This window comes from Equus asinus, chromosome 22, assembly GCF_041296235.1.
Source record: "Equus asinus isolate D_3611 breed Donkey chromosome 22, EquAss-T2T_v2, whole genome shotgun sequence".
Classification (NCBI taxonomy): domain Eukaryota; kingdom Metazoa; phylum Chordata; class Mammalia; order Perissodactyla; family Equidae; genus Equus; species Equus asinus.
Genome location: NC_091811.1, coordinates 26,621,293 through 26,648,226, shown reverse-complemented (window position 1 = coordinate 26,648,226; position 26,934 = coordinate 26,621,293). Strand labels below are relative to the sequence as shown.

General features: G+C 40.1%; 1 protein-coding gene across 3 annotated transcripts; it reads left to right on the top strand.

Annotated features, from left to right (window-relative positions):
- Positions 1 to 399: 399 nt before the first annotated feature.
- ERP27 (endoplasmic reticulum protein 27) lies at positions 400 to 25,888 on the top strand. Of its 3 annotated transcripts, none has more exons than XM_070495243.1 (7): positions 400 to 650; positions 1,021 to 1,121; positions 3,129 to 3,266; positions 14,876 to 14,992; positions 18,869 to 18,994; positions 20,155 to 20,352; positions 25,202 to 25,888. In XM_070495243.1, the coding sequence occupies exons 1-7, from the start codon at positions 557 to 559 to the stop codon at positions 25,331 to 25,333; spliced, it is 906 nt and encodes a 301-aa protein (XP_070351344.1). In that variant the 5' UTR covers positions 400 to 556; the 3' UTR covers positions 25,334 to 25,888. The 3 variants fall into 3 exon arrangements, with proteins under 3 accessions (XP_070351344.1, XP_014689748.3, XP_070351343.1); XM_014834262.3 differs by lacking the exon at positions 25,202 to 25,888 and adding an exon at positions 20,759 to 21,445 and having other exon boundaries at positions 421 to 650; XM_070495242.1 differs by lacking the exon at positions 25,202 to 25,888 and adding an exon at positions 20,593 to 20,774 and having other exon boundaries at positions 425 to 650.
- Positions 25,889 to 26,934: the final 1,046 nt, after the last annotated feature.

The following is a 26,934-nucleotide window of genomic DNA, read 5'->3' as shown; positions in this document are numbered from 1 at the left end:
ACATTAGCATCTCTGGGCTTTGGCTTTTCACACGAAACTCTCCACCTTTGTTACCTGGTGATATTTTATTTACCCAGGCCCCTACTTAGGCATCCCTTGCAGGAAGAAAGCCTTTACTGAACCTCACCATTGGCCTGAATGCCCTTAGGCTGTACTCTCACAGCACCCTATGAGTTTCTCAATTTTTTTACCACCTTCCTTTTTATGTTTCAGTGATCTGTTATTTGTCCATCTCTCACTTTAACAATCTAAGCTGGGAGAGAGGCTGGATCAGATCATAGTTAACTTTTTATTCCTAGTGCTTAGGTCAATACCTAGCATAGAATATATTTTTTTTATTTAAATCAACTGACCTGACTTTCTTCTGGTTGGTTATGTTCTGAGGCCCTGTCACTGAACTTGGTCTTTTATCTCAGAAGTTGAAGGTCCCCCTAGAGCCAGCTGCAAAGTTCCCAGAGCACTAATAACACCACAGCCAATTAACCACAGAGCAGGCTGCCCCGCGTCAGTATCCCAAAACACCACGTCCAGGGCTCCGAGCAGGAGCAGGAGAACAATGGAAGCCGCCCAGTCCAGATGCCTGTTTCTGTTACTGCTCTTCACCTGCGAGCTGTCCCCAGAGGTTGCTGCAGAAGTTCAGGAATCCTCAGGTAAAAGAAAAAAGCACTTGGGTGACCACAGGGTGAAAGCGTTGTTAGGAGAAGGGAAGGGAACACAGGAGTACTCTGGGTACTTTCCTCCAAACCCAGAAAACTTTCCAGGAAATGCCAGATAAAGACCTGTGTTGCCTAGTGGAGAAGAGGGAAGTCTGCCTTTATCCTTCAGAGAGAGGCCACCAGGTGGGGTCATCTTCCACGTTAGTGGAAAAATAAAGCCTTGGAATGGTAACCGCACCCCTAGATCTCCTTGACCTTGGTATAAAGAGAAAAAGTAGAGATACCCTCATTATTTAGAGCTGCCGCTTCTCTGCTCGGTACCCAAACACCTTCTGCCTCTCTCTGACTCCCTGTCTCTGTCTAGATGGTGCCGGTGGCTCCCAGGAAGCTGTGTGGCTCACAGACGTCCCAGCTGCCATGGAATTCATCGCTGCTGCTGAGGTGGCTGTCATAGGCTTCTTCCAGGTTTGTCCAGATACTCCACTTTCTATTCCCCCAGAGAACCAGAAATGGTCTACCTCAGGGAGCCAGCACAGTCACCTGCTGGCCAGGTGACATGCATTAGAGGCCAAAGGGCACAGAGTCTGCTTTCAGCTGGTCAGTCGAGATCTCTCAATTTCTAGACATTCCCAGTCTCTCTGAATTATCTTTCTTATACTTGCTTCAAGATTTCAGAGGCTGCCGACTGGGTCTCCTCATCTACGGATGATATAAGCTTAAGTCAATATCTGGATTGCTGAGGCAGGGGCTGGAATAAACCCAAATTCTATCGTCCAGACACACATTAGTCAATAGTTATTTCTGTCTAAAACCTTACCAAATGGGTAGCCCCTCCTTCTTCTTTCTCTTTGTCTGCTCTGATATGTTGAAAAAAGATGGCATTTTGTATATTAAAAGTATTAGCCTCCATCTTCCAGAATGGCTGCCTGGCTAATAAAAGGAGCCGTAAATGAGAGAGCATCCTTCCAGCCTCTTTATCTTTCTCTGGAGACAACATCCGGGGATTCTCACAGCTGATCAAGCCCCGACTCTCTCCTTGCAAACCTTCTTGTCTGTTTCCATTGATTAATTCCATTCACCATCACCCTGTCAATTCTGTACACACAGTCAGAAGTAGCTGCGATGAGATGGAAGAGGGGGAAGGAAGACAAGGGAGCACATTTTTTAGTGATGAGCGATCTCTAAACAAAAACAGCCGCCCTCAGGAAGGCAAGGGGTGGCAAGAAAGTGGAATTAGATGCAATAACATAAACAGCCACCAGATGCCGCCACTAGATCCCTGAGCAAGTCCATTCTAAGGAGCAGAACACAAAAAGAGAAAGCCTAGATCGACAAGTGTTCATAGCCTCAAATGAACTCCACACACCCTTTCAGATGAACTCCTTCCGCTTGACCCCAGATGCAAGTGGCCTTGCAGCTTCTTTTCTCTTTAGACATTTCCTCCTTTAGCCCAGAGAGGTGTCAGGGAAGAATACATTCACTCCCAATTATTGCCTGGAGCTGGTGCCGGCTAAGTTCCCGTGATAGCAGGGAAAATGATGCCAGCTTGCTGCAGAAGGACTGGAATCATCACTCAGAAGTGACTTCCCTGTTCCCAACTGCCACCTGGGTTCCAGAGTTACAGCAACACATGAACAGTATCTTCATGGACAATAGCTCACAGTGGAAGGAGCAGGACTATTCTTCCATGTCCTGCACAAACCTTTGTTAATAAAACTTCTAAGCTTCCATTTTAAATTTCTTTTTTTTAAAGGTGTCCTTTTTGGTGAAGAAGATTGGCCCTGAGCTAACATCTGTTGCTGATCTTCCTGTTTTTAATTTTTTTCCTCCCCAAAACCCCAGTACACAGTTGTATGTCCTCGTTGTAAGTCCTTCAAGTTCTTCTATGTAGGATGTCACCACAGCATGGCTTGATGAGCAGTGTGTATGTCCGCACACACGGGATCCAAATCGGGGAACCCTGGGCCACAGAGGTGGAGTGCACAAAATTACCACTATGCCAGGGGCCAGCCCCTATTTTAATTTCTTTATTCTTTTAATTTTTTTACTGTTTATTCTTTTCTTGGCCCTTTTGACAGCACCTATTTTTTACTTTTGCATTTCTTCTTTCCTCCCTAAGTTGTTCCCAAAACATTTGCCTCCTGGGCTATATTAATGATGATGCAGCCCAACTCTGCAGGCCTCTATGATTTTGAGGTTCCCCTCAGCTATTAATAAACTTCAAGTTCTATGGTAAGGAGTGCTAGGCTTAGCCACAATTTTCTAGTTACCTATTAACCCACCCAGCCTGGAAAATTCAACAATGCCATTGCAAATTTAGCCTGTGTTCTCAGCAGTAAATATTTCACGGGATAATAAATCAAGTCTATGATTTCTGATATGAGTGAGCACATTTCTATTCTCTATTCTGTTTCTATGTGTCTCTCATCTAAAATAACTTCTGTGGGTTTTTTTTTTTCCTCTTGTTTTTAGGATTTAGAAATACCAGCAGTGTCCATATTCCGTAGTATGGTGCAAGATTTCCAAGACGTGTCATTTGGAATCAGCACTGATTCTGAGGTTATGGCTCACTACAACGTCACTGGGAACGCCATTTTCCTCTTTCGGCTGGTGAGTTGGGTGGGCAGCTCAAGGCTTCTCCCAGTTGTTCCTTAGGTTGTGGATTCACAAACTTGTGAGACTAGAAAAGAGTCTATGTCGTTAACACTAATGATGATGCCAGAGTCAGGGACAATGATGGCAAGGATGACGGCTCAGCTCAAGCTTCCCAAACAGATACTGTCATGAAATGGGAAGAGGACTGGACTGAGAATCAGGAGACGAGATTTGTAGCACTGCTTTGTCACTTACCAGCCATGTGACTTGGGCAGGTCACTTAACATTTTTCAGCTTCAATTCTTTCACCTATAAAATAAAAAGATTTGACCATTTCATTCTAAGGTCATTTTGAGCTCTAAAATTTTATATTTTTATATCTTTGGGAGTTCACTTACATTTATCAAGCATAGATTAAACAACTACTGTCTGCCTTATGCAAGATATTGATAATAAAAATATAAGTATATTCTCCTCTCTCATAGCTTTTAAAATATAGCAGAGATTGTAAACATAATCTACAAGTATCTATAATACAAAGAGCATCACTATGGATAAAGTATTATAAGGGTTTAAAGGATAAAGGCAGTGTAGGAATTCTGATAAAAAATTGATGAAGGAGACAACTGAACTGGGATTTAAAGGACAGACAAAATTTGGGCAAAGTGGAGGAGAATTCATGGCCAAGGTGGGAAAAAAAATTAAACTTAGGAAAGAGTGATCAGGCCTATTTGACTGGATCTCAGGGTACATGTTTTGGGGAAATGAATATAAAACAGAAAAGCTTGATTGGAAGCATATTGTGGAGAAATTTGAATACCAGCTTAATGGGTTTGCACTTAATTTAGTTGACACTGGAAAACCCCTAAAGCCTTTACACCCGGGGAGTAACATGAACAGGAATGTGTTTTAGCAAGATTATTTGGCAGCAATGGGTAAGATGTATTGTTAGGCAAAAAGACAAGAGTAAAGAGAACTTTTGTTAGGCTGACAAAACAGATCATGTACTAAGAGTCTGTAGCAGAAAGAGAGCAATAGAAAGTGAAGAAAGGCAGGTCCTGCAAGGATATCAAAACTACGGAAAGGAGGCCAAGTTTCAAGCGAGGGTAACTAGGAATAGTGAGGGCACATACAGAAAGAGGGATTTACGGTGATTTCGTCAGTTGTTGAGCTTTTATTGTTGGTGGAATATCAAGGTAAAGATGACCAAAGTCCACTGGAAATGAGAAACTAAGCAAGAGATAAAGTTTGAAGATTTCTGGACTGAATGTCCTTCCTCTTCTAGCCTCCAACCTCTCTATCTCGTTCACTTCTCATCCAAACCTCTTTTAAATGTGCTCTATATTCAGTGTCTCCAACTCTCTTTAAGCTCTTAAATGCACTGCTATCTAGTTTATGCTCCATCAGTCCATTAAAACTGCTGCCATCCCGGTCAGCATGGCTTCCGTATTTCCAAATCCAATGAACGCACATTAGGTCTTATTTTACCGGACGTTCCTGCCATATTTGACACTGTTGACCACTCTTTTCTCTTTAATATTCTCTCTTTCCTTGACCTCGAGCAGCCTTCGACTCCTGGCCCTCCTCTTCTTTTCTTAGTCTCCGTGAGACCTTCTCTTCCTCCATCTACACTACTGCCTGACCCAATGCTCTTCTCAATCTAGGTTATAGAATCCATGCTCAATGGAGGCAGAGACTGTTCGTTCACTACTTCAACCACAAAGACTGAAAAAGTGGTGCCTGCCAGGGGCTTGCCCTGTGGCCTAGTGGTTAAATTCAGCACATTCTGCTCTGGCTGCCTGGGTTTGGTTCCCAGGTGCCAACCTGCACCACTCATCAGTGTCCATGCTGTGGCAGCAACCCACTTACAAAATAGAGGAAGGTTGATACAGCTGTTAGCTCAGGGTGAATCATCCTCAGCAAAAGAAAAAAAAAAGTGCCTGCCATGTAGTGGGTGCTCGTTAAGTGTTTGTTGAATAAATGAATATGTAAATGAATGAATTAATTAATTAATTAATGTGTAATCCTTAGGTAATATAATTCTTTCTCATATTTGACTATTATCTGTTGCTGAGGATTTGGAATGTTTTACCTCTAGCTTCGACCCCTCTCATGATTCAAATGCTTGCTGGATATAACTATTTGGATACTCTCAAAAGCGCTACAATCTTAACATGCTCAAAACTGAATTTATCATCTGCACCTACTGAATCATGTACTATTCTTGAATCATGAATAGTGTATCGTTCAATAAAATGATACACTATTTTATCGAATGACTATGTTCATTCAGTCTGTAATTTTTGCCAATTGTACTCTATCTTATTGAACCTATATTTTCCTCCACTCTTTCTACTTCATTTCTCATTTAGACTCAGCATCTTTGGCATAAACAATTTCAAAAGCTTCTTAATTGATCTCCCTTTACTACTTCATATCCAATTTCTAGATTGGTATCAAAATGATGGATTTAAAATGGAAATTTGACCATGGCACTCCTTTCTTAAAAATTCTTCAATATTCCCCATTTCTTACAAGATCAAAAGGATGATATTTAAACATATAGTGTTTTATGACCTGGCAACTACCTGCTTTTCTATTCCCTTTTCCAGCACACTCTCATCCTGGGCTTTAAACACTCAATACCCAACTATACATGGTGTGATGGTACAATTCCATGATTTCACATAGGCTATTCCTCTGCCTAGAAAGCCACCACCCCTACTGCCCCCTATCACTTAGCCTCACCCAGCTAAGTCCTCCTCATACTCCAGTGAATCAGTTCAGGCATCTTATCCTTCGCAAAGCTTCCCTGGAATCTCCAAATTGGCCCCATTTTCCCTCTAGACTTCCTTATCTCTATTTTCATTTACCACTTTATAGTGCACGGCATGTATTTATGCAGCTGTCTCACCTCTTACCCAGTTAGACCACGAGCTATTCAAAGGGAGGAACCATGACTTATTTATCTTTGTATTCCAAAGGTCAACAATATACCTCAGGTACCTAGAAGACACTCAGAAAGTCTTTGAGGAACTGACTCACCTCCAAGAGTCTGTCTGAGGGCGCATGAGTCCCTTCGGCAATCTTTCCCCCACCCGGACAGCAGTTGCAGGTTTGCATTTTTACCATTGTGAAACAGGAATAAAGCAAGCCCTTCTGTGAAAAGCTTTGGTAAGAAAGCTATGGAAGGTTAAGCTAATGTCTTTTATGTTACAGTCCAACCATTGGCAGTAACCCTTCAATACAAACATTCGAATCAGCTCCAGCTCCACAAGAACCTCTGCCCGAGTCTGTTGTTTGTGAATCTCACGAAGGTGTGATTTAAAAGTCTTGGTACGACCAAGATACACATGTGGGGAAGAAAAACAAGTGCTGGCGCTTCCAATGTCTCGGGCTGCTTTACAGCCTCTAATGGGCTCATTAGCTTTGCTTACAACTGATTCTTTATAAAGCCCCGTTGATGACTTCCCAGAGCTGTTCGCTGTCCTTTAGCATCTGTTTTTTGTTTACCACTAAAAGACAGACCCACTCTGAGTGAACTCTTGGGACCTCTGGGGAGAAGATTATTGAGGAGCCTTACCGAAAACAAACACACTGGTTCCTGCCCCACTCCTGGTCTGGGGAGGCTCAGCTTTTCGATAAATATTTTTTTCTCAGATTACACTTTGAAAAGTTGAGTCCATATTTGAATAGGATTATTATTCAGGAGTTTGGGGTAACTTTTTTTAAAGAGAGCATCAACCAAGATTATTCTTTTTTACATTGGGAAACTTGAGCCTTTTGCAAATTTTTTGTACCTACTTTCATCTTAGATCTAGTTTCTTCTGTTTGTTTGTTTGTTTGTTTTAGTGCCTAATTTATGATAAGCACTCTGCTAGGTATTTTCCTATGTTCTACCATTTAATTCTCACGAGAATCTGATTAAATCATTATTATCATCCCTGTCTTATCAATAAGAAAACTAAAGTTCTATGAGATCAATTTGGTTTCCCAAAGTCTCACAACTATAAAGTAACAGATACTTGCTTCACACCAGCATTGCTGACCCTGAAGCATCCATTTCTTACTGTACTATAGTGACTCCCTAAGATGGTTAAGCTGGAAGAAAACCTTTGTTTTACTGCTAGATTTTATCTACTCTAATGCCGTTCTTCTAAAGCCTTTTTTTTTTTTTTTCCAATCACTATCTCCTAAACCATTTCTCTATGCCCCTGGCACTATTTAATCAAACTCCAAGATTATTTCCCAAGGTTTAATCTAAGCACTACATAATTTGGCAAAGACATTTCAGAATTTAGATGTATAGAAATTTCAATTGTAAGAACATATTTAGAGATAAGCTGAAATAATGATAAGTGAAGAAATAATAAGACTATAGTGAGCTGACATTACCAAATGCTTGAAACGCTGGAGCAGTAAGAGGCCAGCAAATCATTCACATCATTCTCCAAAAATAGTGCAAGCTGACTATATAAACGTTATCAGGAAGAATTTAAGTAAAATGGAATAATAATAAGTTGTGTATGACGACCTGTCAGTTTGAGGATACAGGTTGTCTTTTGTGAGACAGAGGAAGACCCTCCACACTCCCCAACAGGGCTCTTATTGTTGCCCTCATAGAGATACAACCCTGGGTCGAATAAGCCATGAACCTACCCTAAAATGGAATTTCAGATATTATGTGAATGCTTACCCTGCTTTGGGTATTCTCAATCACTTTTATTTTAAGAAACGTAAGGATCCTAACTTTGACCCAATGGGATAGTAATGGAAACACAGTAGAGGCATTCTTGCATCCATTTGACAGATCTTTGTGGCATTCCTATTATAAGAAATGCACATTGCCAAACAAAGAGAATCGGAAGGAACTAGTGCAAAAAAATAAACTGATAAGAAATGCAAGAAGTAAGATGTGTCAAATTATTAAATATTTTTTCTAAAGTACATATTTGTCAAAGATATGGTAAGCTATGCAGCTTATGAAAACAAACCTGGGGCATGAGGGCACTTGTTTAACAGATGATTTCTCTGTGCTACCCAAGATATTTAATATTATAACTGCAGTGTCCACTAAGACAACTTTAACACATTTTATGAAAAGTTGGGCGGGTAATTAGAGAAGTTCCATGGAATACTGCTGAAATGCTAATGAACAGAAAAGGAGTGATTGAATCTCTTGGGATAATGTGCTATAGTGTCTTAAAACATAAAAGAAGCCACTTCTAGTCCTCTTGGGGAAACTCAAAATTACGTTTTAAAGTGGCCTCCCTTCTGGTTTACTGCTTCTGTTTTTCTTCTGGTCCTTCTTTTCTTGGGGAAAGAAATAACATGTAAAATTCTTTCCCCAAACTGAAAAAATACATAAAAATTTTTTTTCCCAACTCTTGGTTCCAGGGTCAGATTTTCTTTCCAGTGAGTTATGCAAATAATTCCTTTTACAGAAAGGAGATATCCTCTTCAAATGTTGTTTCCAGGAATCCTACACATGACTGTTCCAGAGTTTATTAGTTTAAGAAATAGTGAAATAATCAGGCATGTTTTGTTAAAAGAAGCTCCACAAACTGGAGAGACTTTAGGAGGGTGGTTTTATGAAAGCTCTTTGCTTCTTAAAGAATGTTATCACCACTTAACATCCTGTGCCTCCAACAGACCGCATTCCTTAAGTCCAGAAACACCTGGAGTCAGTGGTGTTTCCTGTTCCCCCTGTTCTGGGAAATGTGAGGGACTGCCTGGAACAGAGAGCAGAGTGGGAGGGGGCCCCTGGCCAGAGCACAGCTATGTCTGCGGAGGAGCAGTGCCAGGCTTGGGAGTTCCTAGAAAAATAATCAGGAAGTATTTAGACGTATTAAATATTAAAAGGGCCCTGATTGCGATTATAATAGTGATGATTTTGATGGTTGCAATTAACAAAGCCTTAAGTATGAAGGAGACATGCCATCTGGCCAAGGCAGGACTTCAGCAGCAGTAAAGATCCTGTGCGCTCATTGTCTGTCTCTCCTCACTCTTCCTGGCTTGGAGAGGAGGATGGTAGAAGTGGGGGCAAGGACTCCACCCAAGATGATATTTTCTCTTGCTTTTATATTTCTGCCCCAAGCTCTCTACTCAGAACCTTGTGAATTTTAAAACAATTGAATATAGGAAGGGAGTTCACATTTTAAAATATCCTGTGGTTTTTATGAATTTTTTTCAAAATTCTTTTTTGGAAATACAAACATTTTCTGCACATCTAGATTTATTTCATAAATTTGAGTTGTGAAAAACAGTTCATAAAATAAAGTGATTAAATTGCTATCTGAGTGCATGTCAACATTTCCGTGCCTCAGTGCCTAACATATAGAAGGCAATCAACAAATAATTCATAAACAAATGGATTATAAAAGAATAACCACATATATTCAGGATTTATATAATTAACCATAAAGAGCGCAATGGGCCTTTTAGAGGTTCATATTGCTTTTAATTAACCCAATGGGGGACCATCTTGAACAACAGAAGTGAAAAATAGAAAATGGGAGTCATCATGGAGATGACAATAATGAACAATTTTGGATTCTTACTGTTTAGCAACTTTAATTTACCTCTGCCTGAATTCCCTCCTGCAGAAACTAAAATGAGACCTACCTCTGACTTTGCTGGGCAGACTGAGAGAAAGTATCTTGGAGGTAAAAGGATGGCACTAATCCAAGGCAAGATCTGATTGGGGAGGATCTATATGAGATAGCAGTTGTGAGGGGAAAGGGTTAAGGAGATGTCCAAGGGGGGGTGGCCCAAAGATCTCAAAAGTGATCCAAATTGTTTTAGGAAACAGAGAAAATTGTTCAGGACCTAGCCCTGATAATTTTATCTGCAGGCATAATTGCTATGGGTGATGGGAGCTTTATCTTGTGTCTTTATGGGCACAGGTAGATTGGAGGATGGGAGTGGGAAGTCCTGGGAACGATGATTGGCAGTATGAAATTCTATCTTTTAATATATCTAAATATGGTGGAAAAGTTGTTCTAAAATGCAAATCTGGGAGAACGGACTGCGTAACTAGACAATCCCTTCCATCAAAGATGATTTTTTAAAGCCTGGGCAAAAAAAAAAAGATAAGAATAAGGCATGGGAGAACTAGCAAGAGAGGGGAATATGTCTAGACTAAGATTTAAAAGAAGACGGAAACCGAAAAAGAGGAACCCTGTATTGGGCCTGCTTTTCCTCTGGGAGGCCTAGCCAGTTCTAGAAGAAGCAGTCAAGAGGCTGAGAGGTTTATTAGCATTTTTGAGACCCTCAAAGAGCCAGAAAAGTAAACGTTGGAGTCCAGGGCCCACAAGAGGAAGTAGGAGGCAGATCTGGTAAACACTCTTTGCCCCACTTAGGACCCTAAAGATAAGAGTGAACCCTAACTAGATCAGTAGATCAGTCCTCCCAAGGGCTGCAGCACAGATTCAAATCACCTCAGTCCTTGAAATTGGATTAGGATGCTCCCATATGAATATCTAAATACACATACTCACATACACACATGCATATATACACACACACACCCGCATCCATATGTAATTATGTATCTATGTAGCATATATAATCTATCCTCCACCATGCCATAGCATAACAGCTAAAACCCAAAGTAAAAGGGAAATATCTTAAATCAGAGAAAAAAGATTACCCTCAAAGTAATCTCAAAGGGGTAATATTAAAGATTCACAGTTGACTTCTAAATAGAAAGAGTGAAAGGCCGAATGTAAAGAATTACATCTTTCAAAAACTGGAAGAAAATAACTGTCAACTTAGAATGCTACCCCCAGCAAAACTAGCCTTCAAAAATAAAGGTGAAACAAAGATATTTTAAACAGCCAAACTGAGAGTCTATGTCACCCAACAGATCTAATTCATACTAAAGGAAATACTAAAAGGTGTTCTCTAGGCAGAGGGGAAAAAAAGCCCAGATAGAAGCTCAAAAATGCAGGAAGAAATGAAGAGAACCTTAAATGTAAATATGTGCATAAATGTAAAGTGTGTTGACTATACAACAATAATAATAATGTCTTCTGAGATTTAGAATTAAGACACAGGACAATAATCGCCTGTGAGTCTTGAGTGTGGAGCCAGGGGATGCAATTGGAAGGAAGTAACCTGTATTAGTATATTCTAGTATCTGCAGTGGCCAAGAAGGATAAAACTGCCGATTAATATCAGATTCTGATAAGTAAAGAATGCATGTTGTGTCATGCATGCTGGTAATCCCTAAGAGAATAATTACAGCCTATGTAAGTTCTAAACCAATAAAGGGAAAGAAGGAATAAAATAAAGTGCTCTTTCAATTCAAAGTAGGCCAGAAGTGAATGAAAATGGGATTTGGAACAGGCAGAACCAAAGGAAAATACGTATTTAATTACATACACTAGCAAATACATTATATAAAAATAATCCAATTGAAAGACAAACTGACTGGATGAAATAATACGATTACATACTTTTTACAAGGAATGCGTCATTTTAAAACATAGGGACTCATGTAAAACATAAAGATAGGTTACAAGTAAAAGGATAGAGATATACCAAGCAAACACTGCCAAAAAAAAAACTAATAGAAGCATATTAACAGTAAACAAAGTAGAATTTTAGGCAGTAAGCATCGCTAGAGGTTAAGAATGATATTTTATAAAGATAAAAATTTCAATTTGTCCAGAAGATTTAATGGTTTTAAATTTGCATTTACCTAAAACATGGCCAGAGAATATATACGCAGAAACTGACAGAATTGTAAGAGAAACTGGTTAAAACCACAATCATGGTGCGAGATTTTAATATTTCTCTCTCGCTAGAATAAACTGGTTTTAAAAAATCATTAAGAATATAGACAATTTGAACTATAAAATTAATGAAGTGACCTGATTGGCATGTACAGAATCCTGTATTCAAATATTGTAGAATATACATAATTTTAAGGACACATGTAATATACATTAGCCCCCTCTAATCAGTAGTTTTGCTTTCTGTAGTTTCAGTTACCCTTGGTCAACCACAGTCCGAAAATATTAAATGGAAAATACTGGAAATAATTAATTCATAAGTTTTAAATTGCTTGCCATTCTGAGTAACATGATGAAATCTCCTGTCATCCAGCTCCCTCCTGCCAGGGGCATAAATCATCCCTTTGTCCAGTGTATCCACACTGTGCACGCTCCCTGCCAGTTAGTCACTTAGTAGCTGGCTGGGTTATCAGATCAACTGTTGTGATATTGCAGTGCTTGAGTTCAAGTAACCCTTATTTTACTTAATAATGGCCCCAAAGTAGAGATGCTGGCAATTCCAACGTGCCAAAGAGAAGCTGTAAAGTGCTTCCTTTAAGTGAAAAAGTGAAAGTTCTCAACTTAATAAGGAAAGAAAACAAAATCTTTATGCTGAGGTTGCTAGGACCTACAGTAACTTTTGTTACAGTATAATGTTATAATTGTTCTATTTTATTACTAGTTATTGTTGTTAATCTCTCACTGTGCCTAGTTTGTAAGTTAAACTTTATCATATGTATGTATGTATGGTAAAAACATAGGCTATATAGGGTTTTGTACTATCCACCATGGGTCTTGGAATATATCCTCCATGGATAAAGAGGGACTACTCTATATGGAAGTTAACATGTGATGTAAATAAAATGTAGAAATTAAGCAAGAAATCAGTAATAAGAATATAACCAGAAAATCTTACATTTTACAATTAAGAAATACACTTCTAAATAACTAATAGGTTAGAGAAGAAATAACAGAAATTAGAAGACGTTTTAAACTGAATGATAATAAAATCTACATATAAAATTTGGGGATGCATTTATAGCCTACACATTTCTAAGAAGGAAATGTGTAGATCTTAATGTACATTTTAGAAAAGAGTAATCCTAAAGATCAAGGATCTAAGCATCCATGTAAGAAGTAAGAAAAACAAGTTTTATGTGGGTTTTAGATATATTCGTGAAAGTCAAAATAATGTTTCTAGGGGATAACATAAAAGAATATCTTCATGACCTTGGTGTAGTCAAAGATTTTTTTAAAAACAAAACAAAAACACACACTAACTATAAAGAAAGATTGAAAACCTCAACTACTTTGAAATTACCTTCTGTTTATGAGCAGTGACCATTAAAAGGGAAGGCCCCAGTGAGAGAGAAGATATGCAATATAGAGCTAACAAAGGGCCTGTACCAGAATATATAAACACATCTGCAAATCAGCAAGAAAAAGACAGACAACTCAACAGAATAAGCGACTTGAACAGAAACTTCCTGTAAGAGGATATACAAGTGGTTAATCAAGGAAATGCAATTAAAACCCCAATGAGATACTACCACATGTTCACAAAAACAAGTAAATTCAGAAAGGCTGATAATACCAAGTGCTGACAAGAATGTGGAGCAATAGAACTTTTTGAAACAATTCAGGTGCAAGTGTAAGCAATTATCCATTTTGGAAAATAGCTTGGTATTTTCTGCTAGTGGAAAATACACATACTCTATAATCAAAAATCCCAATCCTAGATATATGCTCAACAGATAAGAGGCATATTTATACCAAGAGACGTGAACAAGAGTGTTCATTGCAGCATTATTTTAATAACTGGAAACTGGAAACAACCTAAATATTCATCAACAGGAAAATGAATAAATAAATTTTGCACATTTCTACAATGGAATATTATACAGCAAGGAAAATGAGCAAACTCCAGCTACATGCAATAACATATGTGACACAAACAAAATGTTAAGCGAAAGAAATGAGGTACACATACAAAAAACATAGTTCTTTTCCATATACATAATGTTTTTTAAAAAGATTAAACTATAGCATTAAGAGATGCATCTTTAAGTGGTAAAGCTATAAAGGAAAGGATGAAAATGGTTATCATAAAAGTCAGGATAATAGTTACTTTTGGAACAAATGGATGGATTATTGATTAGAAGGGAGTACAGAGGGCTTCAAGTTTTCTGGCAAAATTCTCTTTCTTTACTCAAGTGGTAGCTCCTCAGTTGTTTGCTGTGTAATGATATACTGTTTTACATTTTCCGTTTTGTGCTTTTCTCTATATGTACCTTTTATTTCACATTAAAAGGGTTCACAAATAAAACATAAAACTGACCATGGAAATGGCTTCCCTTGCCTTCAGATTAGAGTTTAGTCTTCTTACCCTGGCTACCCCACTGACCTGTCTCCTTCCTCCCTGCACTTGGCATCTACTGCTATAGTCTCAGTAAACTAACTGCAGCTTCCAGAACATGGCATCTCACATCTTTTGGCCTTTTGGGAATACCGTTCCTTACTTAAAATTCCCTCCCCATCCTCATTCATCTCACCAAATCTTAGCCATTTTTCCGGAGCTACCTCTTCCTGGAAGCTTTTCTGCTCGTCCTTATGGGACATACAGGACTGTGACTCCCCTGTGATGACATTCGCCACACGTGGGACATTTCTGTCCACTTCTCTGTATCCCTCAGGACAGTGTGTTCCTCAAAGGCAGGGAACATTTCCTACGTAGTTTTCCATCTTTGGAGCTTTAGATAGTGCCTGACGTGGTAAGTGGTCCAGAAACATTTATCAATGAATGAATTAAGACAGAACAGTAATAATTTTATCCTTTTTGTTACCCAGGTGGATAACAAGCAACTGGATTTAAAGAACGAAGACATCGAAAACATTGATGCCACCAAATTAAGCCTTTTCATTGAGACCAACAATCTCCACTTGGTGACAGAGTACAACGATGTGGTAAAAAATAGTCCCTGTCTCCAGCTCCTTCAGTCCCCACGCCAGGGAGGGTACTTTTCATAGCAGAGATCCTTCTGTCCAGGAGTTCGAGTCCTTTGACCAATAATAACAGTAACCACCTTTAACTGAACACCGAGTTGTTTATGTTGCCATCCTTCCTACAACCCTTTATCATTGATAGACTTGGCCCTACCCAACAAAGAAACAGAATCAGAAAAGTTAAATGACGTATCACACGACTAGTAAGAAAGAGCCAGAATGCATAGTTAAGGTGACTGACTCAAAAACTTCTGAGTGTTACAGCCTGAGAGTGTTCTGTGAAGGCAACTCTGATCCAAGCAACTCTCTAGACCGTGCTTCTCAAATAAGATTGCAATCCACACCAAAGGTCCATTTTTTACATAAAGCGTTGGTGACCAATACTTTTGTAAAATAGAATAAAAGTCAATTAACAGACAAATGAAATTTTGAAAAATAAAACCCACTGTTCACATATTTGGATTTCTATGTAACGTAAAATTTCTCTATGTTTTAAATACTTATTCCCATTTTCTGCATCTACCCCCTTATGGACTAGTATCTAATGGATCCTGGTCTGGCACCACCTGCACGTGCCTAGACTCTCATGCTGCCTCAGCTCCCTTTTAGGCTTGTCTTCCTTTGATGTTGCATGCTGCATGCAACCTGGAGGAAGGTGTTGCTCCACCTGTCCTGATAATCTTCTGGCCTTCTAACATCCTACAACTTATAGAGTCACCATAGTTCCTGCCTTTTATTTTCCATGACATAGATCAGAGTGACAGAGTATTAATTTCCAGTGATCTACATCAGCTCAGAAATGCTGTGCATTCTCTAATGACAGGACTTTACAGGCATGTCATGATTTTTAGAACTTACAAATCTCTTTCTCGTCATTTTCTCATTTAATCCTCCCACTAACTTTTTTGAGGTAGAAGAGAGAAAATTATTATGCCCGTTTTACAGAAGAGAAAATTCAAGGTCCAAGTGACTTATTCAAGATCACACAATGAGTATGTAGAAAAGCATCATTTCAGGCAGAAAATTTACCTGATGATGCGTTAGCTCATGTTGTCTATTTCCATTTTACAGGAAAGGAAATGGAAGGTCAGAAAAGTGAAATAACTTCCTCAAGGCCATATGACTAGTAATTTGAGCTTCAGAGACATCTGTATCCACTGGTCCCTGCTTTTTTCATGAATGTTCTGTCTGACAGTCCTGTGGTTTTTCCATTGCCCCACACAGCCTTCAGTAGAAAACACGCCTTTTCCTGTTGACTAAATTCCTGTCCACCTCTCACATCATGTTTGTCTCTGTGGAGCAGTGACTCCATTTCCACTTTTGCTAAGATTCCAAACACGTGCACGCCGGGGGTGTTGGCAGCGAGAACCAAAAAGGCATTTTTCTCTATAGGACTGCCAGGTGTGCATGTGGGACCAGAAAAGATGATCTTATGGTCCTTGGGTTTGTGGCTTCAGCATCCTGGAATTCTTCAGGCTAATGCAGGAGTAAGGAGTAAGGACTGGCCTTCCTGAGTTCTTATGCCTGGTCCATGTCTCATCTTACAGAACAGTGACATATTTTTTTAAGTCTCACATTAGTAGTGAAGGCAAATCACTTCAAGAAGAGATTAGGTAAGAATTTCTTTAGGGAAGCAAGTTCAACTTTTATTTTGACTTTTTCATTTGCCAAAAGTAGTATTTTTCTCATTTGAAGACCTGCCCACACCTCTATAGTTATTTCTCATCTGTTGCTGGTGCAGAGGTTTGTACCGGTAGCAATTAGGCAGAAACTCACAGATGTGTACTTGACCTGCTGTGCACTTTTAATGCCCATGCAATATGTGGCTTCAAGGTGAAAATTCAGGCTGTGTCTGTTAGGATTAAACTAATCACCTCTGCTATGCTCAATCCTTTCTGCTAAGACAATGGTACCTTTTGACTCCTTAGCTTTTATTTCTCAATTCTTCTCAAGAGTTACCCTTCATCTCTGCTCTAGGAGGGTAGATGCATGCTCTAAATTTACGTCGCAGGATCTAGTAAAACAAGAGACAATTATTTACCATCCAATCTTCCAAATTTAAAATCTAAGAGCTGGTTTTCAACTCCAGGGAGATAGTTTTGGGAAAGAACTCACTGGGCTCTCCTTGCCTCCAGCCAATAGAGCTGGAGAATCTCTACAGAGCAGTGTGTAGCTTCCAGAAGGATCCTACCTAGTTGCCCCTCTTCCCACCATCCTAGGACTCTGCCCTCTGGTTCGTTAATCCACCGTACTCTGTCTTCCTGGGCACATACTAGTTTTACAGCAATGCTGTCTGTATTCAGAAGGGAGAGGTAAAAAGGAATGGAATTTGTTTAAAATAGAGACACTGGCAGCACTATTTAGGAAAGTGAAATGAAGGGAGCCACTGCCATAGTTTCACCCTCTTTCTCCTCTCCTCACTCGGGCTTATGACTGTCCCGCTTCCCTCCGTCATGGACAACTTCATAGGGAATCACCATCTCTAATCAGCAAAAAAGGGCCAATGCTTCTCCAGAAGAGCTTACCTTATTCCTGACGGGGGGCAGACTGGTTCAACTATGCTTGGGGTTGGATTGGTTTAGATGGGGTTTTGCAATCAGCTGTGTACGAGGCAGTACACCCCGCTGGTTAAGAGCACAGACTCTGGATCCAAAGTGCTTGGTGTAATTCCAAGTCCACCACTTTGTGACTTTGGGTAGTTGCTTAATTATCTGTGCCTTAATTTCCTCATTTAAAAAGCTGGGACCTTGGGGCCACCCAGTGGCATAGTGGTTAAGTTCACATGCTTCACTTTGGTGACCTGGGGTTCCCTGGTTTTGATCCGCGGTACAGACCTACACACAGCTTATGAAGCCATGCTGTGGCATGTGTCCCACATATAAAATAAAGGAGAATAGGCACAGATGTTAGCTCAGGGCCAGTCTTTTTCAGCAAAAATAGAAGGATTGGCAGTGGATGTTGTCTCAGGGCTAATCTTCCTCCAAAAAAGAAAAAAAAAAGCTGAGATTTTGAGGATTAAATTAATTCTTACATATAAAGACCTCAAAATAATGCCTGGTACACAGCAAGCACTTAGTAGGTATGTGCTACTAATATGCGGCCAAAGGCCACATTTCAAGAGTATACGACTGCACTTGCAACACAAAGAGGGATTGAAATAAGTAACTAATGTGTTACATGTTACATTAGTTGTCTATTGATGCCTAACAGATTACATCAAAGCTTAACAATTTAAAACCATAAACATTGATTATCTCATCCAGTTTCTGTGGGTCAACAATTTGGGAGTGGGTAGGTTATGTGCTTCTGATCTTGGGTCTCTTGTGAGCTTGCAGTCATTGGTCAGGGCTGCAGTCATCTGCAGGTTTGACTGGGGCTGGAGGATCTCCTTCCAAGATGGCTCATTCACATGGCTGGCAAGTTGATGCTGGCTTTTAGTAGGAGGCTTAGTTCCTTGCCATGTGAATCTCTCCCTAGGGCTGCTTGAGTGCCCAACATTGAAGCTGGCTTTTCCCAGAGTGAGTGATATAAGAGAGAGCGAGGCAGAAGCCATGGTGTCTTTTATATTTTGATCTTGGAAGTCATGCTCTGTCATTTCTGCAATATCCCATTGGCCACTCAGCTCAGCCCTATTCACTGTGGAGAGGAAATCTACACAATTGCATGAAAACCAGAGCATGAGATTTATTGAGAGCCATCTTGTAGGCTAGTTATCATTTGTGTTAAGAACGGACAACTCTCATTACTGTTTCAGTCCACGTATTCACTGGGTTGCCACTAATGGGGTTTTTCCTCCCTCTCTCTTTCATTCTACCATAATACATTTCTACTTGCCAGACTGCGGTTGGCCTGTTTAATAGCATGATTGAGATTCATCTTGTACTGATGATGAACAAGGCCTCCCTAGAGTACGAAGAAAGCTTGCACAGATACCAGGAGGCAGCTAAGCTCTTCCAGGGGAAGGTAAGTCTGTAAGGGGAGACATCCTATTGAATACTCAGCCCCAGGACACTAGGAAAAGGAAGATGGAGCCAGGAATAAGGAAAAGTAAGAAAAACAACAAGTATGGCTAAGAGGTAACAAAGTGATAACTGGGGCATAATAAATCACATTACTCTGATTTAATATTAAAGATGTTGTATTTTGTATTATTAAAAGCCCATATTTTGTATTAATAAAGTATTATTATTATAGTGAAATCTTCCCTTAGTGGTAAGTCTATTTCTTTTTTTGTGCATTAACAGGTGGAGAGAAAATAGAGACCCAAAGATACTGAAAAATAAAAATCACCTATTAGTCACCATTTGTTTATTCCTTGTCATCATCTATTAAGGTTTTAGACCTCAGGGCTTATTTCTGACATAAAACACCAATCACGTACCTGGTGCCTATTGGATGTCCAATAAATATTTCTTTCCCTTCCCTACTTTGTGAAGTTCTGCTCAATATCACTGAAATAGTAACACTTCAACCACTTCAAGGCTGCTGCATTGAACTAGAGATCTCCTCAATGATGAGAGCTGTCTGGTAATAAATAAATTGACTTTCTAGTGGTTGTTTCCCTAACACTCAAAGCTTTCAGTGATCCTGAATGTAGATGATCCTCTAACAAGAATATCATAAAGAAGATTTCTACTTTGGGTAAAAAATTTAATTTAAAAATATAAAATAGTTAACATTCAACAAGCGCTCGCTATGTGCTGAAAACTGGGCTAGACGTATTGCATGCATCCTCTCATTTAACCTCCCCCAACAGAAGCCTATTTTTCTGATAACACTGAGTCTCAGAGAGGCTGAGTAATGTGCCCAAAGTCACACAGCTGGAAAGTACTAGAGACAAAATTCAAGACTAATTCTCCACTTCAACCATTAAGCTATACTTTCTCCCTTAGCTAGTTGCTTAAGTCTTTTCCAATTCTAATTTCTTAAAATTAAACAAACCTGATCAAAGGGATAAAATACCAAAGCAATGCTAAATAAGGAGAAGTTCATTCTAAACTGAGATTTAAATTGTGCAGCACAGACCACAAATTCAATCAGTATAAACTGCAATAATTACAAGCTATGTCTTTCTGCCCAGGACCTCAGATAGAGCTTTCTGTTTCAAATTTCTCCAAATACAGATACTTTTTATTCTGATGGACAGTGGTGTGAAGAAAAATGAGAGGGTGATAGCATTTTTCAAACTTAACGTGTCTCAGCTGCCTGCGCTGGCAATTTACCACACTGTGGATGATGAGTGGGACACGCTGCCCATTACGGAAGTTGCAGTAGAGCGTGTGCAAAACTTCTGTGATGGATTCCTAAAAGGGAAACGGTTGGTAAGTGTGAGACTACAGGTAAAGCCAATTGAGCTTTCTTCCTCTTTATGTCCCTTTTATTTCCTGTTGAGTAAGAATTCTACTGGATTTGATTAAGAGCAAAAATATATGAGGATATGGTGGTCAGAGTCAGGATGCTGGTTAGATTACAGTTATGGGAAAAGAACTACAAAAGCACTTTTGGAAAGGTCTTGCGTATTCAAAGGAGTTGAATTTTGCTTCTCAACATTCTGTTTACAGTATCAATGGGAAAGAAATCAACTTGCCTATAAAGAGTTCATGAAATAAAAATTGAAGATGGATTTACGACTTCCGGGAGTGGTTAAATAGCTCAGTTTGCTAATCTCAGAGCTCAAAAACAAGAGTGGATTCCAAGTCTAAATTTCAGTGTCATGGTGTTTTTCAGAAACAAAATCCTGAATCAGAAGAAAAGACTCCAAAGGTGGAACTCTGATTTCTCCCTGACACTTCCGCGTATTACCAAGTATCAACTTTACGCTGAATAAAAAGGGGCAACTCAAACCTCAGAGACACTAAACAACAGGATCCTCAGGCCCTCAGACACACACGCACTCAGCTGCATTTTGCTCCTTAAAATCCCATTTGATCTCTTGTCTTTTCTTTTAAACTTCCCATCCTCACGCACTATCCATCCAGTTTTCTCTTATGCATTCATACTGCACAGGCCCACGCACTATAGCACCACCATAAAATCACTGGATGGAGGATTTAAGAGAAATACTGCAAACCACTATGAAGGAGAGACTTTCCTAGAGGGAGATTGTTCTGATTCATCATTTAATATTGAATTTCTACACTGCACGTCTTACAGCATGGCTTCTGCTCTTTTAGGATTCCCTGGGGGTGGAAACTCTACTTTCCTCATAAGCACATGTTCCTCTCTCACTCAGGACCAAGAACAAAAGGATGATTTTAAACACCTTTCTGGAATTTTCTTTTTGCCAGAAGATAATTCCAAGTTTCCGAACTCAGCAGAAACAGGCCATTTTAAAACTCTGTGTTTATTTAGCATTTCTAACTCCCCCTGTAAATCAACAACCACATAATAAATAAAAAGCAACAATGTTATAGGAAAAGACTGGCATCTCTTTGCAGGCCCAACCTTTTCCAAACACCCAGTTGCCCGACTAAGCAGCATGCACCTCACCTTTCGATGCCCACTGTTTAGTGTCAGGCCGTGAACCATTAATGTGTTATTGTTCACTCTGTGGGTGGGATGGGAGGTGGGTAGAGACCTTGCTGCATGAGGACTGGTGTAAATGTGGCAAAGGGGCCAGGAACCAAATTAAGCAAAAGGTTGGGGAACGGATAGGAGAAGGGGGGACTTGGCGAGGGGGCAGGTTGGGGCTGACTAGCCATGGATTATATTGCAGGTGAGGTGGGCAGCCCATGTGGGAAGGAGGGAGAGTTTGGCTGAGTGTCTCTGGCCCACAGGCTGTTACTGTCAACACACAGATGCTACATTGTTCCCAGGAGGCCCCTGGCTCAGAAGGAAAGGGCCTAAGTGCTGAAGAGCTGAAAAACCACAGTGTATACCTAAGGGCTGGTCCAAGAGAGGAACGGAGAATGAAAGGCTTAGTTATTCCTTTCTGTGGGGAAAACTCCACAGCCCCCGAGCTGGGAGTCAGCAGCTGGCAAGGACACTGTGAAAGCAGCTGTGTACGGCACGCCTCTCAGCAACATGAGACTGAGGGATTCTGAGAAGGCTATCCAGCCCATCCACAGGGCTGCAGAAAACCACCCACTCTCTTGCTTGAGGCTGAAAAATATTCCTAGGATAGGCATATCCCAGAAGTCTCCCTTTGATCCTATAAACCAGAACTCTTGACATTCACAGTCAGGAAATTCTTCTGATATCCAACTGAGGTCATCTAGCCACACAAGCTCGTTTCTTCTTACCTACACACCATGGAAATTCTCAACAGCTGCCAATCAGCATCTCCAAATGCCGCCTTCAGCTCTTGCTGGTTGCTCTTAAGCCCCCTTATCCAGTCTTCTTTTCTCCATACTTACAATCCAGCTCTTTACCCAATTTTTTTTTTGTTTTCAAGTCATTTGATTCACTTTATTGTTTTTCTCTCTTCCCTCTTTCTCAAGTTTCCTTCTTTCTTGCTTAAAATAGTGGGATCCCAAACTATTGTAGGAATTTGGTAAATGCTAAAGGATGATTTCCCATGAGCTATATTGTATTCAATGTTGGGTTGAGTTTTCAATTATTTTACTTGAAGTGTTCCCCCCGACGACTAGGGTCAACACTGACCACATAGGTCTTAACATCTTTATGGTGTATTTTGCTGCTGGATGACATTCAATAGCAATTTTGTTATCTGTTGTCTTTTGTTTGCTTATTTTGATCTTTATGGTATTGAAGTTAAGTATTTCTTTTCAGTTAATGGTTCTTCAAAATTCCAAGACATTTTTGCATGTCTTCTTCACAGTCAATGCTGTTCTTTGTAGCTCTGGGGTTCATGACCAAAGAATGGAACTTCTTCAGAAAGAAGAGATTTCTGAAAGTTCTCATTCATTCACTAAAGACCAGCTTTGTATTGTGAACTTCTGTAATTTCTAGATCTTCACTGGCTTTGGGAAATATCTTCCTAAAATAATACATTCATTTCCCCAAGGCTATTTTATTGTTGAAATATCTAAATGTATCTTCACTACTTTTCATCATGGACTCATTCATTGGCCCTAGCTGGCAAGACGGCCATACTTTTTCTTTAAAGTATGAAAGAAGTAGTGATGTTATGCAAGAGAACTCTGTAAGAGATAATGGAAGATTTGGAAGATTATGATAGAAGGAAGGAGCAGGAGCAGAGCATGAGTCAGAGGAATGCCAGGAGAGTGTGTGTTTGAGTCTCACCTCTTCTCTGTATGTGGCTGTGACCTTGGGAAGAACCACTTTCTATCTTTGAACTTCAGTTCACTGGGTATAATACAGTAATTTATAGGATTTTTGGAGAAATCAGAGTAATAATACATATTAAGTAAAGTCTATCTTTACTCTTATTTGTTTTGTTTGTTTAATACTACAGTGCCTTCTCTGAGTAGTAGTCATTTCTCCAACTGTCAGAACTTATGGAAAAGGAGAGGCTTCCTCTAGGGTCTTAGAAGAATTAATATGGGAGGCCTCACACTTGAGATTAGAGCAGTATTTGAGATAACTGTTAAAATGTAGGTTTTATTATTATTTGAATATGGTTAGGCCAACAGATCAGGAGACAATTGCCATTGAAAAGATAGTTTGTTACTCACAGTTCCCAAGAGGAAGGAACACAGCGTTCCACGTGGGGAAGCACTAGTGTTCACAGGAGCAGGGGAACAAGGGGAAATGTGGGCAAGAGCCTTTACTGTGTTTTCTATGGGAAGGAACAAGCATGGCAGTGTAGACAGGCTTAGGATTGGCTGTCTGAATACTTTCAGCAGGCTTGGGGCATAAGAGCTATTCCTAGTTGTCTGGAACCTGGCCTTGGGGTAATCAGATCAGGTGGATGGTGGCCCAGAGTGTGAGAGTCCTGTGAGAGCTCAGTGAAGGAAGTGGCTACGTGTGGGCTCTGGATTGTTTGGTTTACATATGAAAGACGTTCTAGCAGTTGAGTTGTTTACTATCTCTAGGAGTTAGCTAGCCCTGGGAGGAACAATCTCTCCAGGGTCAGCAAGGCCCCTGATGTCAAAGCATCAAAAGCACATGGTTAAAATAATACTCAAACATCTACATATCAGGGTATTTCTCTCCAACTCAGCTAATTTGGTCATGCTACAAAGGAAGCCATGCTGTCTTTATCACGCCCCTCTTAATACACATAAATCTTGGGTGGGTGGGGATAGCATGGGTGCTAAGTGGTATATAATGAGAGAGCAGTTGTTTATTCATATACTTATTCATTCATTTCAATACTCACTAATCAACTGCAAAATTGCCTCCTAAGAGAGCAAAGCTGGCCTTGGGTAATGAGCTATGGAACAGGGAGATTTCAGTTGTAGTGACAACAGGCAGCATGGAAGCCATCAGACTGATTCTGGGTCATGGACAGAGAACAGCAGAACAGGAAAAGCGGGACAGAAAGGAAGAGGGATGGACAGGAGGCTGTTAGTGGGCTGAGGAGGCCTCAGAGCTCAGGGAAGAGAAGCCACAAAGGGAAAGGGTCTACCACAAAAGGGAAGAGACTCATCATGAGCAAACTTTATTCCACAATTGAATTGAGAAGCAGCTCTATTTATTTCACCTTTCTAAAAGTATCTGGTTTTTTAAGCAGAGAAAAATAAAACAGGAAGTGGGATATGTCTGATCCACTTTCCTAATTGTGGTACTTTTACGTGGAGAGACCTAGAGAATAGAAAAAGCAGGAAGTAAAAACCTTCTTTTGAGTTTTGAACCTTTGGAGAAAAGATAGTCTAGAAATTAAAAAAGGAACAATTTTTAAATCATACCTCTCTAAATCTGAGGAAGATTTACCCTCTTTGAAATCATTTCTAAGATAGGCCCGTGTGCATTCTTTTCTTTCCATTTTGTAAGCAGAGGTCATTGTTCCTGTGGGTTTGACCGTGATTTATCTGACTGACGCTAGGAGTGGAAGGTAAGAGAGAGGAAAGGATTAGGTGGTTAAGCTATGTGTATAGGTTATGAAAAGTTATGTGGAACCCAGACTTTAGTGTTTCATTGTCCAAAGAGTTGCACAGGATTCACTTTCTACTTTAGGCCCACTGATCTTAAAGTGGTAACATGATGTTAGCCTAGGCTCGAGGATGTAAAAATAGATGAGATCTGACATCATTCTAGCTATGGTGAAGTAAGAATTTTTAAATTAACAAACATTTTGTGTTACAGGTCATGTTTCCCAGGAAAAGGACTCTGAGACCAAATTTCCTCGCAGGAAGTTTTTTGAGGAGTGCTCTTGGCACCTGTAGGGAAATGAAGAAAGTAGGATTGGGCAGCAGGAAAAGTTGGTCTGTGATGTAATCACAACCAAGGCTCAGATGATCCCATAAAGAAATCACTGCTGAGAAGTCCTCTCAGAGTTGTCCCAAATTGGAGAACGAGAGCCAGGCCTTTGGACCCTCACACTGATCCTTTGGTGTGGGCTGCACACAGGAAGGGTGTGTGATCATGGGCAAAACGGCTCATCTCAGCAGAGAGCAATCTCTGGGTTGGAGGTTGGTGAGTAAGATTCAGCTAAGAACTGTCATCTGTCAACACATTCAGCAGACGGGGTGCTAAACTCTGAATGTTTGTGTGGCCCCAACATTCATGTGTTAAATTCTAATGCCCAATATCATGGTGTTAGGAGATGGGGTTTTTGGGAGGTGATTAGGTCAGGAGAGTGAAACCCTCATGAATGGGATTAGTGTCATTATAAAAGAGACCCTAGGGAGATTCCTTCCACTTCCACCGTGTAAGAATACAATTAGAAGTCTACAACCCAAAAGAGGGCCCTCACCTAACCATGTTGGCACCCTGATCTCAGACTTTCAGCCTACAGAACTATGAGAAATAAATTTCTGTTGTTTATAAGCCACTCAGTCGTGATATTTTGCTACAGCAGCCTGAACAGACTAAGACATGGGAGAACAGTGATTCTGACCTAAAAAAGTTGAGGGTGATCTGTGTGGCTCACCACAGCATCCACTACACATGCCTAGAAGAGTGTCTTCTCTCGGGCTACCGTAATGATTGCACCAATGCTATGCAAAAGAGTGAGGAAAGAATGAATTTATTTTATCAAATAAAATACTTAGAAGCTTCTTTGAATTTGTCTTGGGGGAGACCATATGTCTATGTTGTCCTCACAGAACGGATTAGAACAGGTTTCCAGGAGTGTACACGAGTGCTTACTCTCATAGTCATTCACTCATTCATCCCTTCATCAACCATTTATTGAGTACCTCTACTACAAAATGAAGATGTATCAGGAAACTAAGCAGACTCCACAAAGCATAATGTTGACTTCACCCCATCCTATCCCCAGCCATCTGCTTCCCCAGTGTAGGACAAAATTCACCAGGAATTTGAGCAATGGTCTGTTGGTTTGAAACCTTGGGAGTTCCCCAGGTGAAATCTGAACACCATACACTCAGGGCAAGGAGAGACTGAAGAAAGAGGAAGATCACTCCAGATTGGCAGGTGGGAGTTTTAATAAGAAAAGGAACTTATATGAGGCTCATCTGGGGCAGCTGGAAGACAAATAGATCTCCGCACCCACCCACCAGAATCTTAAAACTTTATGTAGAACCCTTAACTCGGCTCAGTCATTTATTCACTCCACATGGCCTCAACAACACCTTACTCTCTCAAGGCTATGTCCTTGAAACGGCTCCAGCTATGGGAATGGTGGGCAGAATGTACATCCTAAGGACAGCGGAGGAGGGGAGGAGCCTTTGATTGCCTGAGTCCAGCTCACAGGTCAAAGTGTAGTCACATCCTCTTGATGACCTCTTCCAACACGGTCTGAATTTCTAATGTACTTAGTAGATACTCAGATATTTTAATCATGATGATGATAATGTATACTCAATAAAGAGAAACAAAAGACTTGAACAGCAATTTGAGAGTGAGCAAAAACC

Coding starts and splice junctions, on each gene's coding strand:
- ERP27 (XM_070495243.1), top strand. CDS start 557: ATGGAAGCCGCCCAGTCCAGATGCCTGTTTCTGTTACTGCTCTTCACC. Junction 14,993..18,868: donor TGACAGAGTACAACGATGTG/GTAAAAAATAGT, acceptor TCTACTTGCCAG/ACTGCGGTTGGCCTGTTTAA. Junction 18,995..20,154: donor CTAAGCTCTTCCAGGGGAAG/GTAAGTCTGTAA, acceptor CTCCAAATACAG/ATACTTTTTATTCTGATGGA.